General features: G+C 36.3%; 1 protein-coding gene across 1 annotated transcript in view; it reads left to right on the forward strand.

Annotated features, from left to right (window-relative positions):
- LOC311620393 (A disintegrin and metallopeptidase domain 3-like) overlaps positions 1-27,822 on the forward strand; it is a 123,526-nt gene that overhangs the window by 82,062 nt on the left and 13,642 nt on the right. Inside the window, exons 13-18 of the mRNA XM_084879744.1 lie at positions 692-790; positions 5,132-5,327; positions 5,814-5,907; positions 6,185-6,374; positions 19,373-19,459; positions 21,787-21,904. Of these exons, the coding sequence (XP_084735870.1) occupies positions 692-790; positions 5,132-5,327; positions 5,814-5,907; positions 6,185-6,374; positions 19,373-19,459; positions 21,787-21,904 (784 nt within the window). The remainder of the gene's footprint in view (positions 1-691; positions 791-5,131; positions 5,328-5,813; positions 5,908-6,184; positions 6,375-19,372; positions 19,460-21,786; positions 21,905-27,822) is intronic.

The following is a 27,822-nucleotide window of genomic DNA, read 5'->3' on the forward strand; positions in this document are numbered from 1 at the left end:
CCATAACTGTCCTCTCCAGGTAGCCATCTTGTGGTGGCCATCTTGTGTCCTCATGGGGGCGGTCATCTTTGATCATATCGGGTGGCAATCTAGTGTGTTGGAGTGATAGTTAATTTGCATATTACCTCTTCATTATATAGGCTTTATCTTTTACTCACTGTCTTATTTCATTTAGTATTATGCTCTCCAGGTCCATAGGTAAAATCTTCTCCCATTTGGAGCTAAGCAAATGATGACAACAATTTTCTCTGAAACATTTTTTATCATTCCAAAATATTGTAATTTAGAAACTTATATTTTGTCACAATCATAACTCATTATACATTTGCAAAATTGTTTCCACAGAAGACTGGATATGAAAATGTTACTTATAATGTATCCAATAAAAAATATAAATGTAGAAATTCATTGTGTATGTATATGTTTATAAAACCAAGGGGATTGAAAATTAATTGCAAAGAATAATTAACAGTTCAATTTCTTGAGCATGGAATTGTGCATAATGTATTTCCATTGTCTTCTATACTGAAAATATAATTTCAAACGACACAGTACTATAAGTAAATACAGAAGTAAAAATTATAGTGTAATTGTATTTAATTTAGAGACAAACATTAGTTTATTTTGACAAATAAAATTATCAATTTGATAGCAAATTCTAATTATTTAATTTGATTGTATTTACTTTCAGGACTGTGCTTTTAAAAAATGCTGTCATTTTGAAAATTGTACACTTACTGAAACTGCAGAATGTGGCAATGGACCATGCTGTGACAAAAAAACTTGTCGGGTAAGCTTTCTAATTATAACTGTTTACCTCATGAAATTGTTGTGTTCTTGTGCATTCTTTCTACTTCAGTTTTTAAAAAAATTTGTTTGTACACATCTTTCACCTATGCTACTTCTTGTACCCTATTCACACACTGTTGGTTTTAGAATTTAGATAATGTCTTTAGGTCTTTTTCTCCATACTATTTAGCTCCACTACTCACTGTATTTTTTCAATTTCTACTCAAGATCCATCTAGCTACTGCACTAAATATCAATTCCAGATTATTTGGGTGGGATGAATTCCTGGTGGTGCTGCCTAAGTGAAACTCTTTATCATGAAACAATTTACGACAAAATTAAAAATGAGCAGCTAACACACAGTTGACATGCAATGCTCCAATAGAAGACAGTACTTTTAAAAATCTGATTTTGAAAATACTAGAAAAAGGAATCCATGTAGAATATGTAGCATATAAAACAGTGAAGTTTGCCTTGGTCAAGGACTCCTAGTCTAGAAGTGGAGGATTAAACTGACTTCCTTGGGAAGTTTTCCATTCACGTTTTTCTCTGGAGTCACATCTGAGTGGAAATTGGTTAGGGTTTGTTTTCTGTGATTTGCATCATATAGCACCTCATTTAGTGTCCCTTTCAGGAGTCTATGACAAATATAAAAGTGGGTTCAAGAGAGATATTTTCTGTTTCAATGCAATATCTCACAACATTATTCTGCTTTGTTCTATATGTGTTCATTTTCACTCTGTGGGCTAGTAATTAGAGCCAATGATCAGTTATATTTAAGGCACATGAGTAGAGAGGCGGGGCTTCTATTTCTTAGCAGTAAATCTTGTTGCTTTTCTCTTCATTAGAACTCTCATCTTGACCTTTATCTCCAAACCAGTGCAATATAGCTTTTCTAGACAGTCCATGGCCATTGACCTACATCCCAAGTTCTTTAAAATGAAGATAATCACTACATTTGGTTGAGTGAAAATTCACAGTACAAGTTGCCATGGAGAGCTTTAGGGCAATAGCTAAAAGTACTTTGTTCGTTCACATCAATTTTATGTGTGTTAGGAAATAGAGCTTTGCTTTTGCTCTCATTTAAGACTGCTCTCCTTTATTGGCCATAAGTGTAAAAGTCTTCCCATTTTCTTCTCTTCTAATTTCAAGTAGGCTAATTTATACCAATGCATTTTCAAAATTTAGCAATTTTATCTAATATTTTATAAATGACTTTTCTATTTAGATAGAAACAAATCTAAGTGCAAAGATATGGCAGACAATGATTTAACCAGCTGTTTTACTGAAAAATAGCAATGAATAACTTGTTTCTAACCAGTATATACACATTCCTATCTGCAATTACAAAATTAATTGGCACTCTTAAATATACATTATGTAGTGGTCAGTTGTATCTTTTTTTAAAAATTGCATAAAATGATTATTATGAATTTCTTATATATACTTTATCAGTGAAATTTTTAACGTTATGTGCATTGTATCTATATGTGGACTCTAGATTGAAGCTTGGTAACAATTTGAAATAAAGCTTGCTTCTAATACTGTTTTTTTCACTCCTTTGATATAGTATAATTTTGATGTATAGTGGAACCACAAAGGTGAAAACTTGTTGATACACAGCTTTTGTTATTTAAATACCAAGAGACTAAAATATCTTTTGCCATTAAATGACTTTACTTTTTAGAAGAATAAGCTCAAGAGTTCTTTTATTTTCTAAATAGTGGTTAAAAAAGAAAACTATCAACATATTCTGAAATTTATTTTATGATGAAAACAAATCAAACCATAACCAACACTTAGTACTTTAGTATTTTATTCTATTACTAGGGCCCAGTACAGGAATATATTCAACTTGAAAGGTACTGTGGGCCCCAAGGCAGCCATGCGTTCAGGGGCGGGTCTCAGTCCATCCTCTGCACTCCAGCCCAGTCTGTTCTCTGCTGGCAATACCACTTCCATGGGCTGATGGTGCTGGCCCAGCTTGCTCCTGCTGATGGTGTGGAATGATTGGGGCTGGTGCCAGCATTGTGAATGAGTTAAGGCTCCTGCACTGACAGCAGGTTTGAAGGGATCCAGTGCAGGCAGTAGGTGTGAGTGCTGGGTGGAGCTGTGGTGCCTGGATGCAAAGAATTTCCAGTAATCACCAGAGCCTGGCTTCAATGACAGCAACTGTCACCATACCTGGTATGGTGTCCGCACCCACCGGCTCCACAATCCCGCTGTGGCCAACACCCACCATGTTTTGGTCAGTGCATATCATAGCGACTGGTTCAGTTGTCTGGTTGTTCTGCTGTTCAGTCAATTTGCATATTAGGGGTTTATATAGAGAGATCAATCAGAATTTAAATTTAATTTTATTCATCACCAGTTTCGGATGTAGAGCAAAGTGGTCAGATAACCATGCACTTCACAGAGTGGACTCCCTGTGGCCCACCTGCCACCATACCCAGTTTTCTCCACATTTTTTACTATATTCCCCATGCTGCAAACTGAATCTCTCTGGCTATTCTGCAGCTACCAATTTGAACTGTTTAATCCTTCACCTTTTCTACCCAGTGCCCAGCCCCTCTCCCCTCTTACTGACAGCTGTCAGTCTATATTCATGAGTCTGTTTCTATTTTGTTTGTTTCTTTAACTTGTTCATTAGATTTCACATGCAAATATGTGAAACCATATGGTATTAGTCTTTCTCTGACTGGCTTATTTCAATTATGATAATACTGCCTAGGCCCAACCTTGGTGTCACAAAAGTTGTATCTTGATAATGGCCAAGCAAAAGAAAACAAACAAATTCTTATGAAGCTTAGGTAAAGATGAGTATTACTTAGTGCTCAGGGGAATATTTCAAACAGGAACAATGCAATTCTTATCCTATATATCTATTGCATATCTTTGCAAATTTGTTGATAATTCTCAAACACGATTTCTGCATGTGTAACAGAGATAGCTCATTGTGCTTCCTGGTTGTCTAGTCCACAATACAATATTTCAGAAGAGTAGAGAGATCCTTTCTTTCCCAACATCTGTCTCTATGCTTGGTAATAGAAGAAACCATGACTGATCCTTCTAGATTAAATTTCCTCCACTGTTCCATTCCCTGTGTCTAAAGTATTCTGATTATCATCCCTAGTCAGAGCTGATTCAAAATTCATAACCTCTCTTGGTAGAGGTGGGGTATGGCATGAAAGAAAAATTTCTTAAAATTAAAATGATATCTACTCAGCCCTATTTTAGAAACATGATTAAGACTACTATCTGGATTTGGACAGAATTTCCGGAGTCTAGTTAGTCACAAGAACCCAAAATTGAAAAACAAATATGCATACCTTGATAGTAGATATTTTCTATTGATCTTGAAGTATTTAGTATAACCATAGCATTACAACTATGAATGCTTTCACTAACTAGATTCTTTTTAAAAATTGAGTTGAAAATTTATGGACTTCTAGGTTCTTTCTGATCTAGTTTTCTGGAACTTTTAAATAAGATTTATAATTTTATTTAAGTAGCTAAAAATGTAATAGAATCTAAATCAGAGTTATAAACACAATGCTCTCACTTAAACTTTTTACATTTTTGGTTGATACTTTACAAAAATATTTGTCTCAATTATATATATTGAAAGAAAGAAATCAACAGTGCTCTTTGTTTGAAACAATTAGGTTCAATCATGAAACCTGAGCAACAACCTTTGAAAAGACTTCATCCTAGAACCTCTGCTTTGGTAACAGCCTCCTCCTGCCCCTTACTCTGTCACTAAAATCCACTTTTAATTTACCATTGTTCTCTCATTTGAAATTAGTAGAAACAATGAGAGAGCTCAACACTACTTTAAAGTCAATGAAACATTTTCAGATGGAAAAAAAAAAAAGACGCTGACTTAAGTGTTTAACATTTCTGCTTCTTTCAGAACACCACATACATACTTACTTCTGAATTTGGTGTTGGGTGTGAGAACATGATTTGGTGCTGTTATGTTCATGTTCAATTAAACTTCATGATAGGTTAGCATAGAATAAATTATTTCAAAAGTAGGGTGTCCTGCTCAGTGGATACTATGCACAGTGGCGGTGCTTATGTCAATAGTATCAGTCAAGAATGTGAGTTATACTGCTCCTGCTCCAGTACTGAGTAGTATGTGATCTTTGATATTTCATTTAACCTCTGATGATTCTTAACTAATAATGACAGTTTATGTAAATTATAATAGCAGATAATAATACCTTGCTTGGAGTAGTGTGGTAAGACTTGATTCATTGCCATGTGGGAATCAATTCAAGTCATTTGAATAAAACGTATTACTCCTGTCCCCCTACCCCCATTTTTTTTCCCCTCACAGTTACTCCCAAGAGGACGTATATGTCGGAAAAGCATTGATCCATGTGATTTTACAGAATTTTGCACCGGAGCATCTGAGTATTGTGTTCCAGACATGAAATCTATTGATTTAGAACCATGTAACAATAAAACCGCCTTTTGCTATAAAGGGATATGTCGAGATCCAACTAGACAGTGTGTGGAGTTATTTGGAAAATGTAATAGCTGCGTGTGTTTTTCAGGGTTCATTTTGGAATTGTGTTTTTCTAAAGTCAGAAACTCACCATAAAAGCCACAAAAATATATTATTTATTTAAATCCAAATTTGAAAATAAAATTGCAAATCCAAATACCTTTAAATTATGTCAAGAGCAAAGTGAGCTCAGTAAATATAAGACAACGAGAAGAGGACATTGGGCAAATTTCATGTGATTGGTATACAGGCAGAAGATTATTAAAATTGTATATCAGAAAGTAAACGAGTGACTTTAAGTCATTTCTGCAAGACGATGCCACATTTTCTCTTCTCCAGTGGGTATTTTTTGGGAGTGTTTCTCATTCTGGAAGAGCCAGTAGGAGACATCAAATACTTGTAGTATATGGCATTGATTGGATTTTGCTGCTGTCTAGATGTCTCTGTATTAATGTACTACACTTTAGTTTTAAGTTTTGTAAGATGAGTAATTGGAACTTTTTATTTTCAGTTGCTAGAAGTGGAACGTACCTCTGTTCAGAAGAAGTGAATTTCCTGGATGATAACTTTGGAAGGTGTATTGGAAAGGACCGATGTCCTTATACGTGTGTATTTTAAAATCTATCCATTTTCCAAATGCATGAATGTGTTTATGTGTATGTGTTTTCTGAAATGAGCCACTTACTTCAAGTGAGAGATGAATTTAGTACATATGGATGAATTTATATGTTGGATTTAATAATATAGTGTATGCTCTGAATAGCTTTGGTGTTATGATCTGAGGAACATTTTGAATTATGCTCATATTTTAAATCATTATTTATCTCACAAATTGTGTCTCAAAGTGACATATGGGGAATTTTCTCTGCTTTATATTGCCAGTAACACTCTGTGTGGAAAGCTAGTTTGCGACTGGACACATACACTTATAACGGAAAATAGAAATTATGATATTCAATATACTTACCTTGCCGGCCATATATGTATGTCAGCAGGTACAAGACCATATTCACAAATGACAACTCCAGATAATACATATGTAACTGATGGTACTATATGTGATGAAAATAAGGTAAATATAAATTTTACTTGATATTATATATGGTGTGTGTGTGTGTTTGTGTGTGTGTGTGTGTGTGTGTGAATGTCTGTGTGTGAATTGTATATGAAGAGAGAGAGGGAGAGAGAGAGAAAGAGAGAGAGAGAGAGAGAGAGAGAGAGAGAGAGAGAGAGAGAGAGAGATTAAGATTATTTTATTTAAAATTTTACAAACTAGTTCCTGTGTCTTAAGAGTCAAAGATCATAATTTCTGTTGTTCAAAGGAACACTTGCTTTCCCATCATTTTTTATTATGAACTTTCTAATATATATTTGAAATGGGTTTCTCACACCTGAGGCTAGAATTTGGTCTGCAATAGTTTATGTAAACAAAGGGCAAAATGATTCAAATAATGTGCAAAAAGGGTAGAATGGAGCAGAGTACTAAGAACAGCAATAATAACAACAAATAAATATTTAGACTAGCAGTAATGATGAGAGTGAATATGGTTATAACCAAAGTAAATCATTTATTTGCTTATTAGCTTATTTCTCCAAAGCATAATGTATTTGTTAAAAATGTGGCCCTTCCATAAGAAATAATGTATTTGTTAAAAATGTGGCCCTTCAGTAATAAAATGGAATCTAAGCTTTACTTAATTTTTCTTAAAAACTTTAAGAAACATTATAGATAAGTGATTTTTAAACTATTACTACTAAAACTTGTTGAATGGAAAAAATGCATGATTATCTTACCATGTTTTTTTTTTGTTTGTTTGTTTTTTTTACTCCTCACCTCAGGATATTTTTCCATTGATTTTTAGAGACAGTAGAAACAGAGGGAAAGACACGCAAAGAGAAACAGGGAGGTGAGAGAGACACATCCATTGATTGCCTCCCCACTTCCCAGGCCAGGGCCAGGGGTTGAGCCTGCTACCAAGGTAAATGCTCTTGATCAGAATTGAACTCAGGATGCTTCAATTGCAGGGCCAAAGCTTTATCCACTGAGCCAAACTGGCATTATCTTATATTTTAGGGCATTCTCTTATATTTTAATGAAATTATTTCTATTGAGAAAAAGCATTGTAAGAAATGAAAAATAAGAAAAAGGCAGTGAGTAAACATTTTAGAATGACAGAAGACATTTTTACATGAAAATAATATTCACAAAGGAACATACTGGCTCAGACTACATTGTCCACAAAATAATGTTTAAGAAAAAAAATCTTATAAGAGTTTCCTTGAGCCAAACCGACAACAATTGTTGGGAAGCAAAACCTAAAATGATGGAGAAAACATTCTGGGAATAGCAGTTTTATTGTTGATTTGTGCATCAGAATCAGAGACCTTAGGGGTGGTTACCTGAAATTCATTGGTAGACTGGAGAAAGCAAAGCTGGGAAATCTCTGAGATTGGATCAAGAGTAATACAAATAGACATACACTTCCTTTACCTTGGTGGGTATAGGAGAGTTGATAATGAACATTTAGAGCACATGGAGAGGGTATGCAGGAACAAGATAGCAGTAAGTTGTTCTCTGGTCTCTAGATCTGGTGCAGTAGTTGTGCTGTGAGGGGTCTGGAAAAGATTGCTCTGACATTCCAAAGGTATGTTATTTTAGATGCAAAAGGACAATCTACAGGCTCAGTTAAGATAAAGACCTTTGATAAGGAACATACTAGCCTAGGACATGAATACACACCAAAAAATTCCCTTTTAGTTAGAAATTTTAAGTTTCAGACCATTTGATGTGGTTACTTTATATCTCTGAGTTTATGAGACTGATCATGTATGCCTTCCCTGAGCTTGTCAAGTCTAGTATGTGGCTTCCTTTTTGTCACAACATTATAAAGCAATATATGTCTCCCTTCAAAGGTAATTTAAAACAAAGTGGAAAAATGTTTAGTATAAATAAGTCAGAGTATATAATCTAATTTAATCATTCTTTAACTAGAAAAAAAGCAATAAAAATTATTAGTATATTAGAATAACATAAAAAAATAACTAAAATTAAGTTAACATTGATGTTAGAAATACCCTTCAAAGAATCTAAAGTGGCCATCATTAACATGTGTCAATGAACACTTGCAAATTTGATGGATACTAATGAAATGATAGAAAGTTCCAGCAAGGAGATAAGAAGACATAAAGAAGAATCACTTAGAAACTTTAGAATTGAAACATACAACTATCAATGTAGAGTGGGGCAAAAATACATTCACAGGTGTTTGTACGGAACATAATACAATGATACTATATAATAAAACCCTAATATGCTAAGTGTCTGGTTGTCTCATCAGCCATTCAACCTAAGGCTGATATGCTAATGATATGCTAAAGCCACTCAATCACTCGCTATGATGTGTACTGACCACCAGGGAGTCGACTGGTTGACCAGTTGCTATGATGTGCGCTGACCACCAGGTGGAAGATGGTATGTGAGCTTGCTGCTGGGGTCCAGCTGATCAGGACTGAGACAGGCTGTAAACTCCCTGGAACCCTCTTGGCTGGCCAACCTCCCGTGTCCTTCCTTGGTCTCCCATTGTGCACTAGTGGTGTCCCTTGGACTGGCCTGCAACCTCTTCTAATCTGGGACCCCACAGGGGATGTAGGAGAGCCGGTTTTGACCCCATCCAGGCCAGGGGACCCCACTGTTGCACGAACATGTGCACTGGGCCTCTAATTAATAAATAATAATACAAAAATGAACCTTGTGTTTCCTATCCTCACAACTGTAGACATACTTGTGTCCCACCCTGTATACAAAAACTCAGTAATGGTCTCAGGAGCAGAATAGTGGGGACAACAGAAAAAAAATCATTGAAGCTAAAGATAGAACCCTAAAAAAATACCCAAATTGAACAACAGAGTGAATGAAAAGTTGAATAGAGCCTCAAGGACATGACGAGTTTTAAGAAAATATATAATACCCAAGACATTGGCATTCTAAAATGTAGGATAAAGAATGTAAGGATGGAAAAGTATTTGAGAAAATAATGCCTAGAACATTTACAAATTTGGCAAAAGGCATAAACCCACAGATGAAATAAACTGAAAGAGAATTATGTAGGATCAATCAGTGAAATCCATGGTAGGACACAGCATAATAAAATTTTGGAAAGTTAAAGACAAAGAAAGAGGATCTTAAAAGTAGTGAGAGTGAAATTATATCTTATGTACAGGAAAAACGGTTACAATAATGGAAATAAAATAATATGGGAACTAGACATACATATGCTACTGAACATTGCAATTAAGTAGTCTTCTACCAACCTATATAATAAAAGGATAATATACAAATTTACCAAACAGTGGAATGACTGTTCACTCTGATGCACACTGAACACCAGGGGGCAGTCGCTCAATGCAGAAGCTGCCCCTGGGTGGTCAATACACCCCCACAGGGGGGCACAGCTTAGCCAGAAGCCTGCTTATGGCGGGCAAGTGCAGCAGTGGTAGTGAGAGCCTCTGCTGCCTCTGCATCAGTTGAACACCCACTGAGGGCTCCCAAACTGGGAGAGGGCGGAGGCTGGGCTAAGGGATCCCCTTCTCTGAGTACAGGAATTTCATGTACCTTGCGTCTAGACTTCATAATAATGGAATTCAGCTAATGTTCTGTGGGAATTGAATCATGCATTTGAAAGTCCTCTGGTTTCTTTCATGGAAGATGGCGACCGAACAGTCGGACTTGTTCTGACTCGGGTCCCAGAACAGATAAAACTAGCATCTGAGTCGCTCAGGGAATGTTGATTGGCAGCTGAGGTGCAGCGGAGTTCTCAAGGAAGCTAGGGAGCGATCCGCTGGACAGGATTTCCTGGCTCGGTGGCCAGTACTGCCGGGGCGGCGGCGGCGGTGGCGGCGCTGCGAGCTGCGTGCTGCGGCTCTGAGGGTAGGCCCTGCCATCTTACCAGGAAAGGAGTAGCTTCTCTGAGGCCTGGAAAACCCACAGCGGAGAAGTCCATCCAGCAGCTGAGAAGCCCGAATTGGCGCAGGCGCGTGGATTCAAAGGAGTTCTTAGGTCACCCACAGAAAGGTCAGAGTTTGCGGGAATAGCCTGAGAAATCGCGGTCCCTCGGCGCACGCAGCTACGGTAGCCGGGGAGCTCCGGCCCCGCCTCCATGGAGCGCCCACAAAGCTGAGCCCTAAGAAGGCTGCAGCGACATCTAGTGCTGGGTTTGGCATAAGCTTCCCCAGAAGCGGGAATTTTTTTTAAAAAACGCCAGGGGACACGGGACAGCGTGTTAAGAATCGCGGCTGTCCCGCCAAGGGCGGAACATCTGGACACCTCGGCGCCTGATCCCCTTCACCCCCTAGCTTCGGAATACTAGGGAAGGACTGCCTAGTTGGGCATATCAGGGGAATTTGCAGGGAGAAATTGCCTTCCTGGAAACAAGGGATCAGAGCCAGAAGAGATACTCTGGGAGCCAGCTGGCACCCTGCCAGCTAGAGCCATAGAGAAAGAAGGCCAGAGCAACCAAAAAGACTGGGAGGTCAAACCGGAAATACTGACACCTAAGAGCTGAATTACAAACTGCCCTTTTTTTTTTTTTTTCTTTTCTTTTCTTTTCTTTTGTCTTTTAATTAATCAAAAATAAATGGACACAAATAACTAAGATATAGCCTACTTAAAATTAAGGATTACCTTACAAAACTGAGGTGCAGTGGAAAGCTGGGAACTGCAAGACTGTCTGGTCCGAGAATCAGAAGTGCCAAATACATTAATTGAGGAAGTGAGTGACCACTACTGGTCATTTTTATGCTAATTTTGCTATTCTTTATTTTATTTTCATTTTTTACATCTTTTATTTAATTTTCATTTTTCATATCTTTTACTTAAGAAACAATTTTTTTTCTTTTTTCCTTACTTGATTTTACCTTTTCAATTATTACATTTTTCAATCTCTATCATCACTATTACTACTGCTATTTTGCAATTTTTTAAATTTTTATTTTTTATTTGTTTTCTCTCTCTAGTACCATTTTATTTTTTCTTTATTTTACATTGGGAGTAACCTTCATTCTATTTTAATCTCTACTATAGCATCATTCAACCCCATCTCAACTCAACCTTTACACCATCTCTCTCTTACTAAACTTTACCCTTTAGTCTACAGTTTATCCCAGCGTTTTTCAACCGCTGTTCCGCGGCACACTAGTGTGCTGCGAGATGTTGCCTGGTGTGCCGTAGGTGCAGACAAGACAAGAATTTTATAATTTTTCACTATTTTGTTTACTTAATATTTCATAATAAAGTAATTATAAAATACTTTCTTTGTGTTTATTTGATTCCTATTCAAGAGAATTACTTTATATATAGTCAATATAGGCACAGAGTTAAATTTTTTAACATTTTCTAATGGTGGTGTGCCTCGTGATTTTTTTTCATGAAACAAGTGTGCCTTTGCCCAAAAAGGTTGAAAAACACTGGTTTATCCTATCCCTTTCCGGCTTTAGTTTTTCCTCTATTCTTTCTGTATACCCCCTGCTAAAGCTCTCACTATACTTATAGACCTAAGTTCCAACCCCTGATCCAAGTGTATAAATACCAATCTCTGCACTATATTAACTAGTTAAAAAAAAAAAATCTGTTCTCCCCTTTATCCTTTTCGCATTGTTTGTGTGAAGGTTGATTATTGTGAATTTTTATGCTTTTTAGTGAAATTGTTATGCTTATTCCTGTATTGTTATTGTTGCTTTCTATGTTTTTTTAAATCCTCTGTTTTTGTTTGTTTCTTTTACTTCTGTATATCATAGCCTTACTTAATAATAGTGGATATTGTAGTTTGTATTAATCTCCAAGTATTGTTACTGGCATTGGCTGGGTTCAGAGGTTGTTCTATGGCAATTTTCTCCACATATATATAGTTTGTTTCCCATTTCTCTTTTATTTTTCTTCTTCTTCTTCTTCTTCTTCTTCTTCTTCTTCTTCTTCTTCTTCTCTCTCTCTCTCTCTCTCTCTCTCTCTCTCTCTCTCTCTCTCTCTCTCTCTCTCTCTCTCTCTCTCTCCCTCTTCTTTTTTTCCCTGTTTTCCAACTTCATTTTGTCATTACTTTATTTTCTTCTTCTTTTTCTATCTCTTTATCCCTCTTTTTTTTTTAATTTACTTAATTATTTTTAATTTTAATTTTAATTTTTTTTTAAATTTTTCTTTATTTTATTTTTACCTTTCTTCCTTCTCTCCTATCCCCTAAGTTGCCTTTCTCTAGTGGTCACCTTTATTAGAGGTTATTAATATCGTAAATACATTCCTGTTAAGTGCCTCTTGTGTTGTACCTGGTAGTGTTGTATTTTGTACCTCAAAATCAACGCAGGAGAAGGAATACCACATAACCAGACATCCTGAAAAGAGAGGCCATGGGGAGACAAAAACATAGTCCGCACGTGAAAGAAAAGCAGGCATCACCAGAAAAGGAAGTAAACGAGTCAGAGGCAAGCAGCCTACCAGAGCAAGAATTCAGAGTAATGATCATAGGATGGCTAAAAAGAATGGAAGAGAAATTTAACAATAGCCAAGAAGAAATGAGGAAGAACCATGAGGAAATGAAGAAGAGCCATGAGGAACTGAAGAAGAACCAAGAAGAAATGAAAAGTGACATCGCTACCATGAAGAACTCAATAGAAAGCATCAAGAGTAGACTAGATGAAGCAGAGGACCGCATCAGTGAGCTAGAAGATGAGATGGAAAAAAATACCCAAGTAGAGCAACTTCTAGAAAAAAATATTAAAAAGCAGGAGGAGAGCCTACGGGAGCTTTAGGACAATACAAAACAAAATAATATTCGAATAATAGGGGTTCCAGAAGGAAAGGAAACTGAGGTAGACATGGAAAAAGTATTTCAAGAAATGACAGAAAACTTTCCTGAAATAGAGAAGAAAAAACCCACACAAATCCAAGATGCCCGCAGAGTCCCAAGCAAAATGAATCCGAGAAGACAGACTCCAAGGCACATTGTAATTAAATTGGCAAACAACAACGACAAAGTAAGAATCTTAAAAGCAGACAGAGAGAGACAGAAAGTTACATACAAAGGAACCCCCATCAGACTAACAACTGATTTCTCAACAGAAACTCACCAGGCCAGAAGGGAATGGGATGAAATATACAAAGTCATGCAAAGGAAGGGTTGAATCCAAGAATACTGTACCCAGCAAGGCTATCAATCAAAATTGAAGGGGAAATCAGGAGCTTCACAGACAAAAAAAGACTGAAGGAATTTATCTCCACCAAACCAGCAATGCAAGAAATGCTAAAGGTTCTACTGTAAAAATAAAGAAATAAGAAGTGAAGAAGGAACACGGGTATAGAATAAAAATGGCGTCAAATGAGTACCTATCAATAATAACCTTAAATGTAAATGGATTAAATGCTCCAATCAAAAGACATAGGGTAACAGATTGGATAAGAAAACAAGACCCATACATCTGTTGTCTACAAGGAACCCACTTCAGAAAAAGACATGCACACAGACTGAGGGTGAAGGGATGGAGAAAAGTTTTCCAGGCAAATGGAAATGAAAAAAAAGCTGGGGTAGCAATACTTATATCTGACAAATTAGATCTCAGAGTGAAGGACATAACAAGAGATAATGAAGGCCACTTCATAATAATAAAGGGAACAATCCAACAAGAAGAAATAACCCTGGTAAATATATTGTATATGCACCCAATACAGGAGCAACCAAATACATTAAAAAACTGCTGGAGGACATTAAGGGAGAGATTAATAGCAATACAATCATAGTAGGAGATTTTAATACCCACTGTCACCCTTCGACAAATCATCTAAACAAAAAATCAGCAAAGAAATATCAATCCTAAATGACTCACTAGACCAGATGGAATTAATTGACATCTTCAGGACACTCCACCCCAAAGCCACAGAATATACATTCTTCTCAAGTGCACATGGGACATTCTCAAAGATAGACCACATTTTGGGACATAGGCAAAGTTTCTTCAAATTCAAGAAGATAGAAATCATATCAAGTATCTTCTCAGACCATAATAGCATAAAACCGGAAATTAACTACAATAAAAATAATCCAAATAAATCAAACACATGGAGACTAAACAGCTTGCTATTAAAGAAGGACTGGGTTACCAGAGAAATCAAGGAAGAAATTAAAAACATCCTGGAAACAAATGACAATGAAAACACAACAATCCAAAATCTATGGGACATAGCAAAAGCAGTTTTGAGAGGGAAGTTCATATCCTTACAAGCCTATTGCAAAAAACTAGAAAAAATAGTAACAGATGATCTAACTCTACAAGTCAAAGAGTTAGAAAAGGAGCAACAAGAAAAGCCCAGTGTAAGCAGAAGGAAGGAAATAACAAAAATCAGAGCAGAGATAAACGACATAGAGACCAAAAAAACAATACATAAGATCAACAAAACCAAGAGCTGGTTCTTTGAAAGAATAAACAAGATAGATGGAACTCTAGCCAAGCTAACCAAGAAACAAAGAGAGAGGACCCAAGTAAAATCAGAAATGAAAGAGGTGAAATAACAACAGACCCCACCGAAATACAACGGATTGTTACAAAATACTACGAACAACTCTATTCCAACAAACTGAACAACCTGGAGGAAATGGACATATTCCTAGAAAGATACAAACTTCCAAAACTCAATCAGGAAGAATCTAAAAATCTCAATAGACCAGTGACTTGGGAAGAAATTGAAACAGTCATCAAAAGGCTTCCAGCAAACAAAAGCCCAGGGCCAGATGGCTTCACAGGAGAGTTTTACCAAACATTCAAGGAAGAACTAAAACCTATCCTCCTCAGACTATTCCAAAAAATTCAAAAGGAAGGAACACTTCCAAACTCCTTCTATGAAGCCAGCATCACCCTAAAACCAAAACCTGATAAAGACAACTCAATGAAAGAGAATTACAGGCCAATATCCCTCATGAACATAGATGCCAAAATCCTCAACAAAATTCTAGCAAATCGGCTCCAGCAGAGCATCACAAAGATCATACACCATGACCAAGTAGGATTTATTCCAGGAATGCAAGGTTGGTACAATATCCGCAAATCAATAAACGTGATACATCACATAAACAAGATGAAAGATAAAAATCATATAGTCATATCAATTGATGCAGAAAAAGCATTTGATAAAATCCAACACCCTTTCCTGATAAAAACTCTTAACAAGGTGGGAGTACAAGGATCATACCTCAACGTAATAAAAGCTATATATGATAAACCCACAGCCAACATCATACTCAATGGGCAAAAACTAAAACCATTCCCTCTAAGAACAGGAACAAGACAGGGATGCCCACTATCGCCACTCCTCTTTGACATAGTACTGGAAGTACTAACCATTGCAATTAGACAAGAGGAGGAAATAAAAGGCATCTAAATTGGAAAAGAAGAAGTAAAGTTATCCTTATTTGCAGACGACATGATATTGTATATAAAAAACCCAAAAGACTCCATTAAAAAACTAATTGGCTTAATAAATGAATTTGGCAATGTAGCAGGATACAAAATTAACACCAAGAAATCTATGGCATTTCTATACACCAACAGTGAGTTTATAGAAACAGAGACAAAAATAGCAGTTCCATTTACCATCGCACCAAAAAAATTAAGATACCTAGGAATAAACTTAACTAAGGAAGTAAAGGACCTATACGCGGAAAACTACACGACACTGAAAAAAGAGATAGAGGAAGATGTAAACAGATGGAAGAACATACCATGTTCATGGATTGGTAGAATCAACATCATCAAAATGTCCATACTTCCTAAAGCAATCTATAGATTCAATGCACTCCCCATTAAAATACCAACGGCATATTTCACTGACCTAGAAAGAACTCTCCAAAAGTTCATTTGGAACAATAAAAGACCCCGAATAGCCACAGCAATCCTGAGAAAGAAGAGTAAAGTAGGAGGTATCTCAATACCAGACTTCAAACTGTATTACAAAGCCACTGTTCTCAAAACAGCCTCATACTGGCACAAAAACAGACATATAGATCAATGGAATCGAATCGAGAACCCAGATATCAACCCAAGTCACTATGCTCAATTAATATTTGACAAAGGAGGCACAAATATACAATGGAGTCAAGACAGTCTCTTCAATAAATGGTGTTGGGAAAATTGGACAGATACATGCAAAAGAATGAAACTAGATCACCAACTTACACCATATACAAAAATAAACTCAAAATGGATACAGGACTTAAACATCAGACGGGAAACCATAAAAATACTAGAAGCATCCACAGGCAACAAAATCTCAGACATATGCCAAAAGAACTTCTTCACTGATACTACCCCTAGGGCAATGGAAGCTAAAGAGATAATAAACAAATGGGACTACATCAAAATAAAAAGCTTTTTTACAGCAAAAGAAACCATCAACAAAACAACAAGAAAGCCCACTATGTGGGAGAACATATTTGCAAATGTTACCACTGATGAAGGTTTAATCTCCAACATCTACAAACAGCTTATACAACTAAATAAAAGGAAGATGAATGATCCAATTAAAAAATGGGCAATGGACCTAAATAGAATATTTTCAAAAGAAGACAGAAGGCCAAAAGGCGCATGAAAACATGCTCAAAGTCACTAATTGTCCGAGAGATGCAAATCAAAACAACAATGCGGTACCATCTCACACCTGTCAGAATGGCCAACATCAACAAATCAACAAATGACAAGTGTTGGCGAGGTTGCGGAGAAAAAGGAACCCTCGTGCACTGCTGGTGGGAATGCAGACTGGTGCAACCACTGTGGAGAACAGTGTGGAGTTTCCTCAAAAAACTGAAAATGGAACTCCCATTTGACCCAGTAATCCCACTTCTAGGAATATATCCCAAGCAACTAGAAACACCAATCAGAAAGGATATATGCACCCCTATGTTCATAGCAGCACAATCTACAATAGCCAGAATTTGGAAACAGCCTAAGTGTCCGTCAGCAGATGATTGGATCCAAAAACCATGGTACATCTACACAATGGAATACTATGCTGCCATAAAAAAGAAGGAATTCTCATCATTTGCAGCAACCTGGATGGAATTGGAGAACATCATGCTGAGTGAAATAAGCCAATCAATGAAAGAGAAACACCACATGACCTCACTCATTTGTGGATAATAAAGAACATTATAAACTGATGAACCATAAGATAGATATAGAGACAGTAAAGCAACAAGCAGACTGTCAAATTACAGTGGGGAGGATAGGGAGATCTGGGGGAGATAAGAGATCAACCGAAGGACTTGTATACATGCATATAAGTACAACCAATGGACACAAAACTCTGGGGAGGGAGGGGATATGTGGGAGGGAGGAATGGGGTCAAAAAAAATCAATAAAATATATTAAAAAATAAATAAATAAATAAATTATTTTATTATTTAAAAAAAAAAAAAAGAAAGAAAGTCCTCTGGTTTGTCCCAACAACACTATAAGGCTTTACAAAGTCCTCATTTCTCTAGGAGTGGTTCTCTACCTGGGGAAGTCTGATCATTAGCTCATGCCCAACTGGGCAATATCCCCATAGAAGGAAGAGAAGAAAAGAAGAGAGAAAGGAAAAAGGAAAGAAAGGGAAGGAGGGAGGGGGAGAAGGAGGAAAGGAAGGAAGGAAGGAAGGAAGGAAGGAAGGAAGGAAGGAAGGAAGGAAGGAAGGAAGGAAGGAATACTTTGACTTTACCTGCTTTGTTCAGCAGGAGCTTTAAGCTGCCATGAGGTTTTACTCCCACACTTTTGTATTAAACTAATTTAATTGGAAGCTTTGTCTGTGTGACTGGATTTGTGTCATGACAGTCTTCATTTATAAAGCTGGCTTTTAGGCCATGAAACTTTCAATAGTTTAATTGGATAAGGCTTATTCTATAGCAAATCACTTGAGAAGCCTGAATTCTGTCCTCATCATTTATTCAGTTGCTTTAGGGAAAAAAAAAATATCTCTATATCTATCTGTCTAACTATCTATCTATCTACCCTAACCAGTTTAGCTCAGGGGATTGAGTGTCAACCTGCGGACTGAAGGGTTCCAGGTTCGATTCAGGTCAAGAACATGTACCTTGGTTGTGGGTACATCCCCAGTAGGATATATGCAGGAAGCAGCTAATTGATGTTTCTCGCATTGATGTTTCTAACTCTCTATTCTTTTCCCCTCCTCTCTGTAAAAAAAAATCAATAAAATATATTTTAAAAAAGAAAAATATATGCCCTTCTAAATTTTGTCCCTGTGGATAAAATGTATTGTGCTGACTGCATTGTGTCATTTAGTGGAATAGGTGTGTAGGGAGGATTGAGAGCTAACTAGTTCTGTGGTTTTGTGGACAGACTTTCATTAATAATAGCACATTTTATCCATTCTTCCCAATTCCGCCCTTTCAGCTCTCCCTGTTTTTCCATGTGACTCTGAGGTCACAGCTCCTCTAGAGCACTGTGAGGATGAACAGCTAGGTTCTCTCCTTCCCTTGGCTTCCAGCACCGGTTTTCCTCCAGCCAGAGTCTGCTGCCTTTGCTGCAGACTCAAGCCAGAGTCTGCCATCTTCATCTTCGCTGCAGACTCTGTAGTCTGCAGTCTTAGTCTTCACTGTGGCTGGAGTGATGCTCCTGTAGATCCCTTCACCCCCTGCTCTCCCTCTCATAGCAGGTGTTCTGCCCTGCCTGGCCACTCTGTCCTTGGAGCAGCTGGGCGACCACCACCTTTATCCTACTAATTTGCATATCCCCTCCTGATTGACTGGTGGGTGTAGCAGATTGATGGTCCATCTGCATGTTTCTCTTTTTTTAGTGTAGATTCATATGTTTTATGAAGACTGGGGGGGTCTATGCAGGTTTACATTTATGTATGCAAAACAAAGCAGAGTACAGGAGTGTGTAAATAATGTAAATAATCATAACTTGCATGTCCTTTTTTCCACTGTAAACTGACTTTTGCCTTCTCCTGTACATATTTTGTGCATCGTTTTGTATCAAGAACAATTGTTCAACTCTGCATTTTCTGATTTTCATTCTTGATGCTTGTTTTTAAAATTTTAGGTTTGTTTTAATGGAACCTGCCGTTTTATTACTGAACTCAAAGACATAGCATCCTGTAATTCTTCAAAACTGTGCAATGGACATGGTGTAAGTAATGGCTACTCTATTTTTATGTATAGTTATTTTTTAAAATTCATGTAAGTAATAATGAGATCCACAATTATTTGATGTGGAAATTTCTTATGGAAAATTGCAGTCAAATTAGAAAATCCATTTTCATTTTGTATACATATGTACATGGATTATGTGTTTGATCATCTCTTTCTAGGTCTCCTGAGTTAGTAAGCTTTGAACTCTGTACAAAATGGTATATAAAGCATAATGTGTTATTATAATGTTAGATCAAGATTGTAAAATTTTGAAAATAGATTTATTAAAGATAATATATATACAATTATATATACATATAAAATTGTGTATAGTTGAGTCTGTGTTGTAATATATATATGTCACCGTGCAAAATATATTTTTATTACACATAATATTTATCTTATATAATAAAAGCCTAGTGTGCTAAGTGTGCAACCATTCATTCAACCATTTGATCATCTGCTAGGATGTGCACTGACTACCAGGAGGCAGATGCTCCAACCGGTAGGGTAGCTTGCTGCTTTTGTCTGGCCGTTCAGGACTGAGTGAGGTTAGGTGGACACTCCATAGAGCCCTCCTGTGGTCCCTCCCTGGTCTCTAAAATATTTTTTCTAGTTAATTTCCTTTCAATGTGCAAAAATCCATGCACTGGGCCTCTAGTAGTCTAATATTTTTTTGAGTGAGAGCAGGATGTTTTGTGTATTTCAATGTTTTATGCACTTTAATGGCTTCAATTTGTTGTTTGTATGTCTGTTCCACTATATATTTTAAGTCATTCACTATTGGACTTTGTTATATTGTTAATTTTAACTTAACTATTGTAAATAGTGGTTTGATGGACATTGTTGTACATTTATTTTGTATGTTTATCTGATTTCTTTACTTGTTATCAATAATATCTGATGGGTCAGATGTATGCCCCTTTAAATTTTTCCGTAATATTATATTGTCTTTAAGAAACAGTGTACCAGTTTTTGCTTCCACTTATTTTGTATGAAAAGGTGCATTTCCTCTAATCTGGCCACACCCCAGTTTCTCAGTTTTTCAGTCTTTTCTAACATGGTAAATCCATTGCTGATTTGCATTTATTTAATAATTAATGGTAAAGTTCTTTACTCTGTATGCATACTCATATTTACCATTTGCATTTCTATTTTCCCATCCATTCTGACACTTTTTATTGGGGTATAGAAGTTTTGGAAACTTTGGAAAATTTCCAAGCATGCCTTTGGTTTTAAATTTGTGACTAGTGTCTTCTGACATATTGATCCTTCATATTTTATACTGTAATAACTCTTGAAAAAATTGACCTTTTTAAGGGTCCTGTTTCAAAATGTTCTCTCAAATAACTTAAATGTCCTATTATTTACATTTCTTTTCTGTTTCTTTCCTTCTTTTTTTAATTTTAATTGAATTTTTGCATGCACCTACTTCTAGATTCCCTCATCTACTTCTAACCCTTATTTCAATTCATTTAACCAGCTCACATTTATAGATATTATCTAGCAAAACACTCTTTATATTTGTGTCTGTTTAAGCAAATTCTTCCTTGAGTTTGTCCATAATGTTTTTGGTAAATGTTTGCCCTTCTCACAGCTATTTTTTATCTAACACAATTCATAATAAATTTAAACTTCCACAATGTTATAACATCTAGCCTCCTATTTTCTATGCTTTTCTAGAATAAGATATTTCAGTTGTGCCAAAAATGTTATCTACTTGTATTTTAAAATACAGTGGTGCCTCGCATAACGAACGCCTCGCACAGCGAACTTTGGACAGGTTTTTCATGAAACCATCGGCCCAAAAGCAGAAAATGGAAGAAGATGTGCAAGATTCGGTAGACTCTACTTAGTCTGTCTTAAAATTAAAAAAATGTGTGTTTTTTTTTTAAAAAATTATGTTTTTAGATGTATCTAAATAAAAATAATAACAAAAATTTATCTTTTTTTATGTCATCTTAGCATATTTTATGCTACAGAACGAATTATTTTTTTTAACATGTATTGTTATGGGAAAACGCATTTCACATAACGAACTTTTCGCATAACAAGCTTGCTCCTGGAACGAATTAAGTTCGTTGTGTGAGGCACCACTGTACAAAATACAATTAATAGAAAATCTCTGTTTTATAAAAAGATATTGCATGGACATTTATTTTGTAAAATTTGTTTTAGAAATTATTTCCACATTAAAATAAACGCTCATCTAATATGCTAAATTATAATACTTTCACAATGTGCATTGGAGAATAATGACTAATATTGCATTTAATTTTTTATTGCACATTTAGTATTCTTATTCTTCGTTTGGTTTTGTCTTAGGTTTGCAATACTAACTTGAATTGCCAATGTGATTGGGGATATTCTCCTCCAAGTTGTTCCCCAGCACAAGATTCACCAGGAGGAAGTATCGATGATGGGTTTTGGATTATCTCCAAGGGTTAGTATCTTGATCAATGAGCTCCAACAGAACTGCCTGCATATACATTAACGTTCTACATCTCCACCATTGATGTGGCTATTGATCACCTGGCATGTGGATAGTGCAACTAAGAAGCTAAAATTTCTATTTTACTTTACTTTATTGAATTTAAATTTAAATAGTCATTGTGGTTACTCTATTACCCACCCAGTGCAGCTAACTCTAAATCATACTTTTAATCAAAATGGTATATGCGCCGAAACTGGTTTGGGTCAATCGTTAGAGCGTCAGCTTAGGGACTGAAAGGTCCCGGGTTCGATTCCGGTCAAGGGCATGTACCTTGGTTGCGGGCATATCCCCAGTAGGGGGTGTGCAAGAGGCAGCTGATCGATGACTCTCTCTCTCATCAATGTTTCTAACTCTCTCTCTCCCTTCCTCTCTGTACAAAATCAATAAAAATGTATTTAATAAAAAAACAAAAAAAGCAAAACAGAATGTTATATGCGCTTATAATTCAAATATAGAAGTGGACATTTCAATAGGCTTTTCCCAAAATTAACCATGCTTACTCAAACATTTATATTCATATGGCAGAGTTTCCTAGGTGTTATTAAATTATAGAATAGGTGATAGTTGTAGTATATAGTTTATATCTCAAGAATTAGCTATTATAATGTGTTAGTTCAAAACTAAGGTGCATTTTAAAAGGTGACTATACTAAAAAAAAGTTTAAAAAATAATAAAATCTTTCATAACCATAGCATATGAATAGGAGATAGCACAAAACATTTTTCCATGTATTTGGTGAACATTCATAAGCAAATGTAGTATATTTGATTTTTCTTCAAAATGTATAAATCTCAGAGTGTTTATTTCCATTAATGTCTTTCCACCATTGGCACGTTGTTATGTATTTTATTTATATATTATAGTATATCACTGACAATACGTTGTTATTTGCATTAGGCAGGTGACAGAGTATTAAATATTTTTAATACAAATATTTACATTTGCCCACAGATTTACTGTTCTCTAAGGCTTTTCAACTCTTCTAGCACATTAACAGTTTTCTATGGGTCATTTCCTTTCATCCTGAAAAACTTCCTTTTGTATTCCTCATTTTGTGTCAGTATTTAGTCTTTGTCTTTAACGTGTTTTTTATAATGTCTAAATTTGTGGAGGGTATTTTTACTGGAAGTAGATTTCTACATTAAGAGTAGTTTTCTCTCAGATATTCAAAGATATAATCACATTGTACCCTGCCTTCCATTTTTTGTTGAGAATACCACTGTCATTCTTCTTATACATCTCAATAATATAAAGGTTTTTTAAAATTCTTTGTCTGAGTTTCAGACATACTTTCTACTTTTGATTTTCAAGTTTCACTATGATTTACCAAGATGTGTTTTTCTTTGAATTTATCCTGCTTGGATTGGCTGAGATTCTTGAATCTATAGCTTGATGTATTCTCGGATTTTTTAAAAAATACTAGTCATTATCTCCTTTTTAATATTTATTTTTATTATACATATTTGGCTTTAAAAATTTACACACTTTAGCATATATCTATGTGGAATTCAATTCTATGGGTACAGAAAAAAAATGAGCAGACTTGTTTTCCCATTAGCTGTCATTATGATACACAATAGACTTATCACCCCAATCCTCTGACTTCTCCTTTGCAGTCATCTTCTACTGTTAATTCCTGGAAAGAAATTACCTGTTCTCTGTTTCAGATATTTCTAATTTTCATAATATCACATGCATTTCTGATTCATTTCTGTTGTCATAAATTTGAATCATTCATTTTTAAAATAACCTATGGAAAAGATGTTCTATAATTTGCTTATCAATTCACTCTTTGAAGGTTACTTATGTTTTTTCAAGGTTTACAAATAGAGAATAAATTTGACATATATGTGCATTTAAGATTTTTGTACACATATACATAATATATAGAATATACTGTACATGTAGAATACACGTATATTTTCTATATTTGATGGGTAAATACTTAGGGATAATATTGCTGTGCCATTTACTAAATGTACTTATTTTAGTGAGTGCACTTTTAATTTTATAAGAAACATCCAAACTATTTTCAAAAGTGGATGTACCATACAAAATCTTCCCCCCATTCATTGATGAGAGATCCAATTTCTCTGCAGAGATAGCCCTCAATTCACAAGGACTTAGATATCATTTTTTCTTGGTTTTGTTCAACTTTGCTTTGTCAGTTTTAGATATGTACTAATATCATGTTGGGTTTTTATTTGACTTTTTATATTGAAATAATTTTAGATTCACAATAAAGTGCAAAGAAATGTAGACAGATGTGTACCTCCTCAGTCAGCCTCCATGACTGGCAACATGGTGCAGTACTATAGTACAATATTCAAAACCTGGAAGTGGACATTAATAAAAGACATAGACCTTTTTCAATCTACCAATATATATGCACTCATTTGTGCATGTGTTTGTGTTTTGTGGGTCCACCTGTGTGTGTATTTAGTTCTGTGCAATTTTGCCACAAGTTAAAATTGGTGTAGTCATCACCACAATTGAGATGCAGAACTGTATCATTACTACATGTAGTATTATCACTAAACTAATATTAGTCCTTTTTATAGCTACACTGATCTCTTCTTCCCTCCTTTCCTAACTCCTGGAAATCCCTGAACTTCTCTGTCTCTAATTACATCCTTTCATGAATGTTATATAAGTGCTCTCATACAATTTGTGTCTCCTTAAGATTGACTTTTTTTCCTCTTGCATAAATTTCATGAACTGAATATAGTTGTTGCATATATGAACACTTCATTTATTATTGATGATTGGTTTTTCTTTGTATGGGGGTATCAAAAATTATTTAATTATTCACCCATGAAGGACATTTGGTTGTTTGCCAATATTTAGCTTTAGGTGTCATGATTAGATCTGCAATGAATATTCATGTGGAAGATTCTAAATAAAAGTAAAATTTTAATTATCTGGGAAACATGCCCAGGAGTGAAATTGATAGGTTGATAGTAAGCCTTTTATAGTTTTAAAAGTGATTGCCAACCTATTCCAGAGTTGCTGACCTTTGACACTTACATAAATAATAATTAGAAAGGTACAATTAATAATCATGAAAAATATTTTATTCTGTGAAGAATAATAAAATCCTCAACATCAACATGGATATGCATATAAACATGAATGACCCATTTTTTTGGCATCTTTACCAATCAAGTAGATGTACAATAGTATCTCATGTGGTTTTTGCACTTCCTGAGAAGGTTATAATGTTAAATTTATTTAATGTGTTAATTTGGCATCTGCATATAGTTTTTAGCAAAACATCTGTTCTGCGGTCTTTTTTCTGCATTTGTCTATATTATAAAAGATTATAAAATACTTTCCTCCATCAATATCCTTTTCTTTATCATTATGAGTAGTAAAATAAACTGTCAAAATTGTCAATTATGTTCAATAGAAGCTAGCAAAAAGATTGAAATGGACCACGAGGCTGTTTTCTTGGAAGTTGACGTTTTACTTTAGCCAACAAAAATCAGAAAACTTCAATTTTGCAATGGAATAATTTGTGAGACTAGACATAAATTCTCACTTATGTGGTCTAATGATTTTCCATAATGATGCCATGGCCACTCAATGCAGGAAAGGAAAGCCTTTTCAGCAAATGGTAATGGGATAGCAGATATCAACAAGCAAAAGAATACACTTGGGGAAGTAGAAGAAGATGGCTATCGCCAGGATGGGAGGGAGGGAAAGAATGTGAGAGAGTGAGGGAACAATAGAGGAAAGTGTAGATGTGTGTGGTGTGTGTGTATGAGCTAGGGACAGTTAGATTCTGCAGGTCCTCCAAGGGGCTGCCAATCCAGGCAGTCTTAGATAGCAGAGCCCCGCACACAAAGCAGACACTTGTGGGAGGCCAGTGAGGGTACAGGGACCACACCATCTTGAGAAACAGCACTGCTTGAGACTGGGATCCTGGCCTCAGAACTACCCAGTTGGGTCTCAGATGCAAACCAGGACCCTGAAGCCTTTGGGAACAGAGAACTGCGACCACAGCTTCAGACCAACAGACAACAAGAATCCAGACTTTCCCGCGGCAGATTTCTGTGAGTCAAAGAGCCTATCCGCTCCCTGTAGGATCCTGGGTAGCACTATAATAACTGATAGACCCGCCCCTTGCTTGGGCCTCAGTGCCCGATGGACATTTGAGCTTGGGAGCATGCACACAGAGACTGGAATCTGCTCCCCACAACACAATTGGGCAACCAAACTGGAAGCCCACACAGGGTAACAGTGCCACCTAACTTTGATTCTGGACAAGCACACACTGAAGTATGTTTTCTGCAGTGCAGGCACGCCACAGTGCTACTGTACAACCTAGTCTACCCTGGTGACCAGGACCCAGATTCTCCAGGCAAGAGGTATCACTGAGCACCACTGATTTTCCTGTTTCTTACCGTGTGTGCCTGGAATCCCTGACTAACAGCTCATTCACACTAAGAGCCAGTGACTCTAATTCTTGGTGCACGCACACATGGGGAAGTTGCACTAGGCAACAGAGAATCTGATACTCAATTCAGTGAGAAGCTGCACTAGGCAACAGAGAATCTGATACTCGATTCTTGGTGCAGACACTGGGAAACTGACTCCTGGCACATGCTAGGAGAATCAATTTTGGCACACATCAAGAGTACAGTGCAGGCGGGGTCCATGATTCTAAGTGCGCACATGAGACCATACTGAACGCTGGTAGCACTGACCCTGGGCGAGCCTGGTTCTCACCAATCCATGGCAGCCACACATTCTAGTGTTGGAGCACTTCAGGGACACTCAGGTGGTGCGGAGCTCCCACAGCACATGGCTCAGGTCCACACAACTCAAACTCTGAACCTACTGGTGATACTCAGAATGGGGAAGTGACACAATCTCCAGAGGAAAGAAAATGAGTTGACAAGAAAAAAAAAAAAAAAAAAGTGAAATTGAAGCATGCAACATGACCAGAAAAAAGACAAATCAGAGTAATGGTTGTGTAATTCATACATCGGATAAATGAGAAAATCAACAACCTATGCAAGAATCAGGAAGAAATGAAAAGTGATATAGCTACAATAAAAAACACCATGGAAAGTTTCAATATTAGACTAGAAGAAGCAGAGGACCGAATTAGTTAGTTAGAAGATCAGGTACAGAAACAAGCCCAATCTGAACGGCAACCAGAGAAAAAAAATTAAAAAGCAGGAGGAAAGCCTAAGGGAGCTTTGGGACAACATGAAACGAAGTAACATATGTATAATAGGGCTGCCAGAAGGACAAGAAGAGCAGAAAGGATTAGAAAATATATTTGAAGAAATAATGACAGAGAAATTCCCAGATATGGGGAAGAAAAAGTTACACAAGTACAGAGAGTCCCAAGCAGGATCAATCCCAAAAGATCCACACCAAGACATGTCATAATTTCAGTGGCAAATATTAATGACAAAGAGAGAATCTTAAAGGTGATAAGAGAGAGACAGCGGGTTACCTAGAAAGGAGCTCCCATCAGATTATCAAATGATTTCTCAACAGAAACACATCAAGCTAGACAGGAATGGAATGAGGTATACAAAGTGTTGGAAAGCAAAGAACTGAATCCAAGAACTTGATATCCATCAAGGCTATCATTCAAAATTGAAGGGGAAATCAGGAGCTTTACAAACAAACAAAACAAAACAAAACAAAAGGCTAAGGGAGTATATCATCACCAAACCAGCAATGCAAGAAATGCTAAAGGGGATTCTATAAAAAGAAGAAATAAAAAGGTGAGAAGGGCCGAAACCGGTTTGGCTCAGTGGTAGAGCTTCGGTCTGCAGACTGAAAGGTTCCAGGTTCGATTCTCGTCAAAGTCATGTACCTGGGTTGCGGGCACATCCCCAGTAGGG

The sequence above is a fragment of the Pipistrellus hanaki genome (assembly GCF_964339955.1).
Source record: "Pipistrellus hanaki genome assembly, chromosome: 3".
NCBI classification, from domain to species: Eukaryota; Metazoa; Chordata; class Mammalia; order Chiroptera; family Vespertilionidae; genus Pipistrellus; species Pipistrellus hanaki.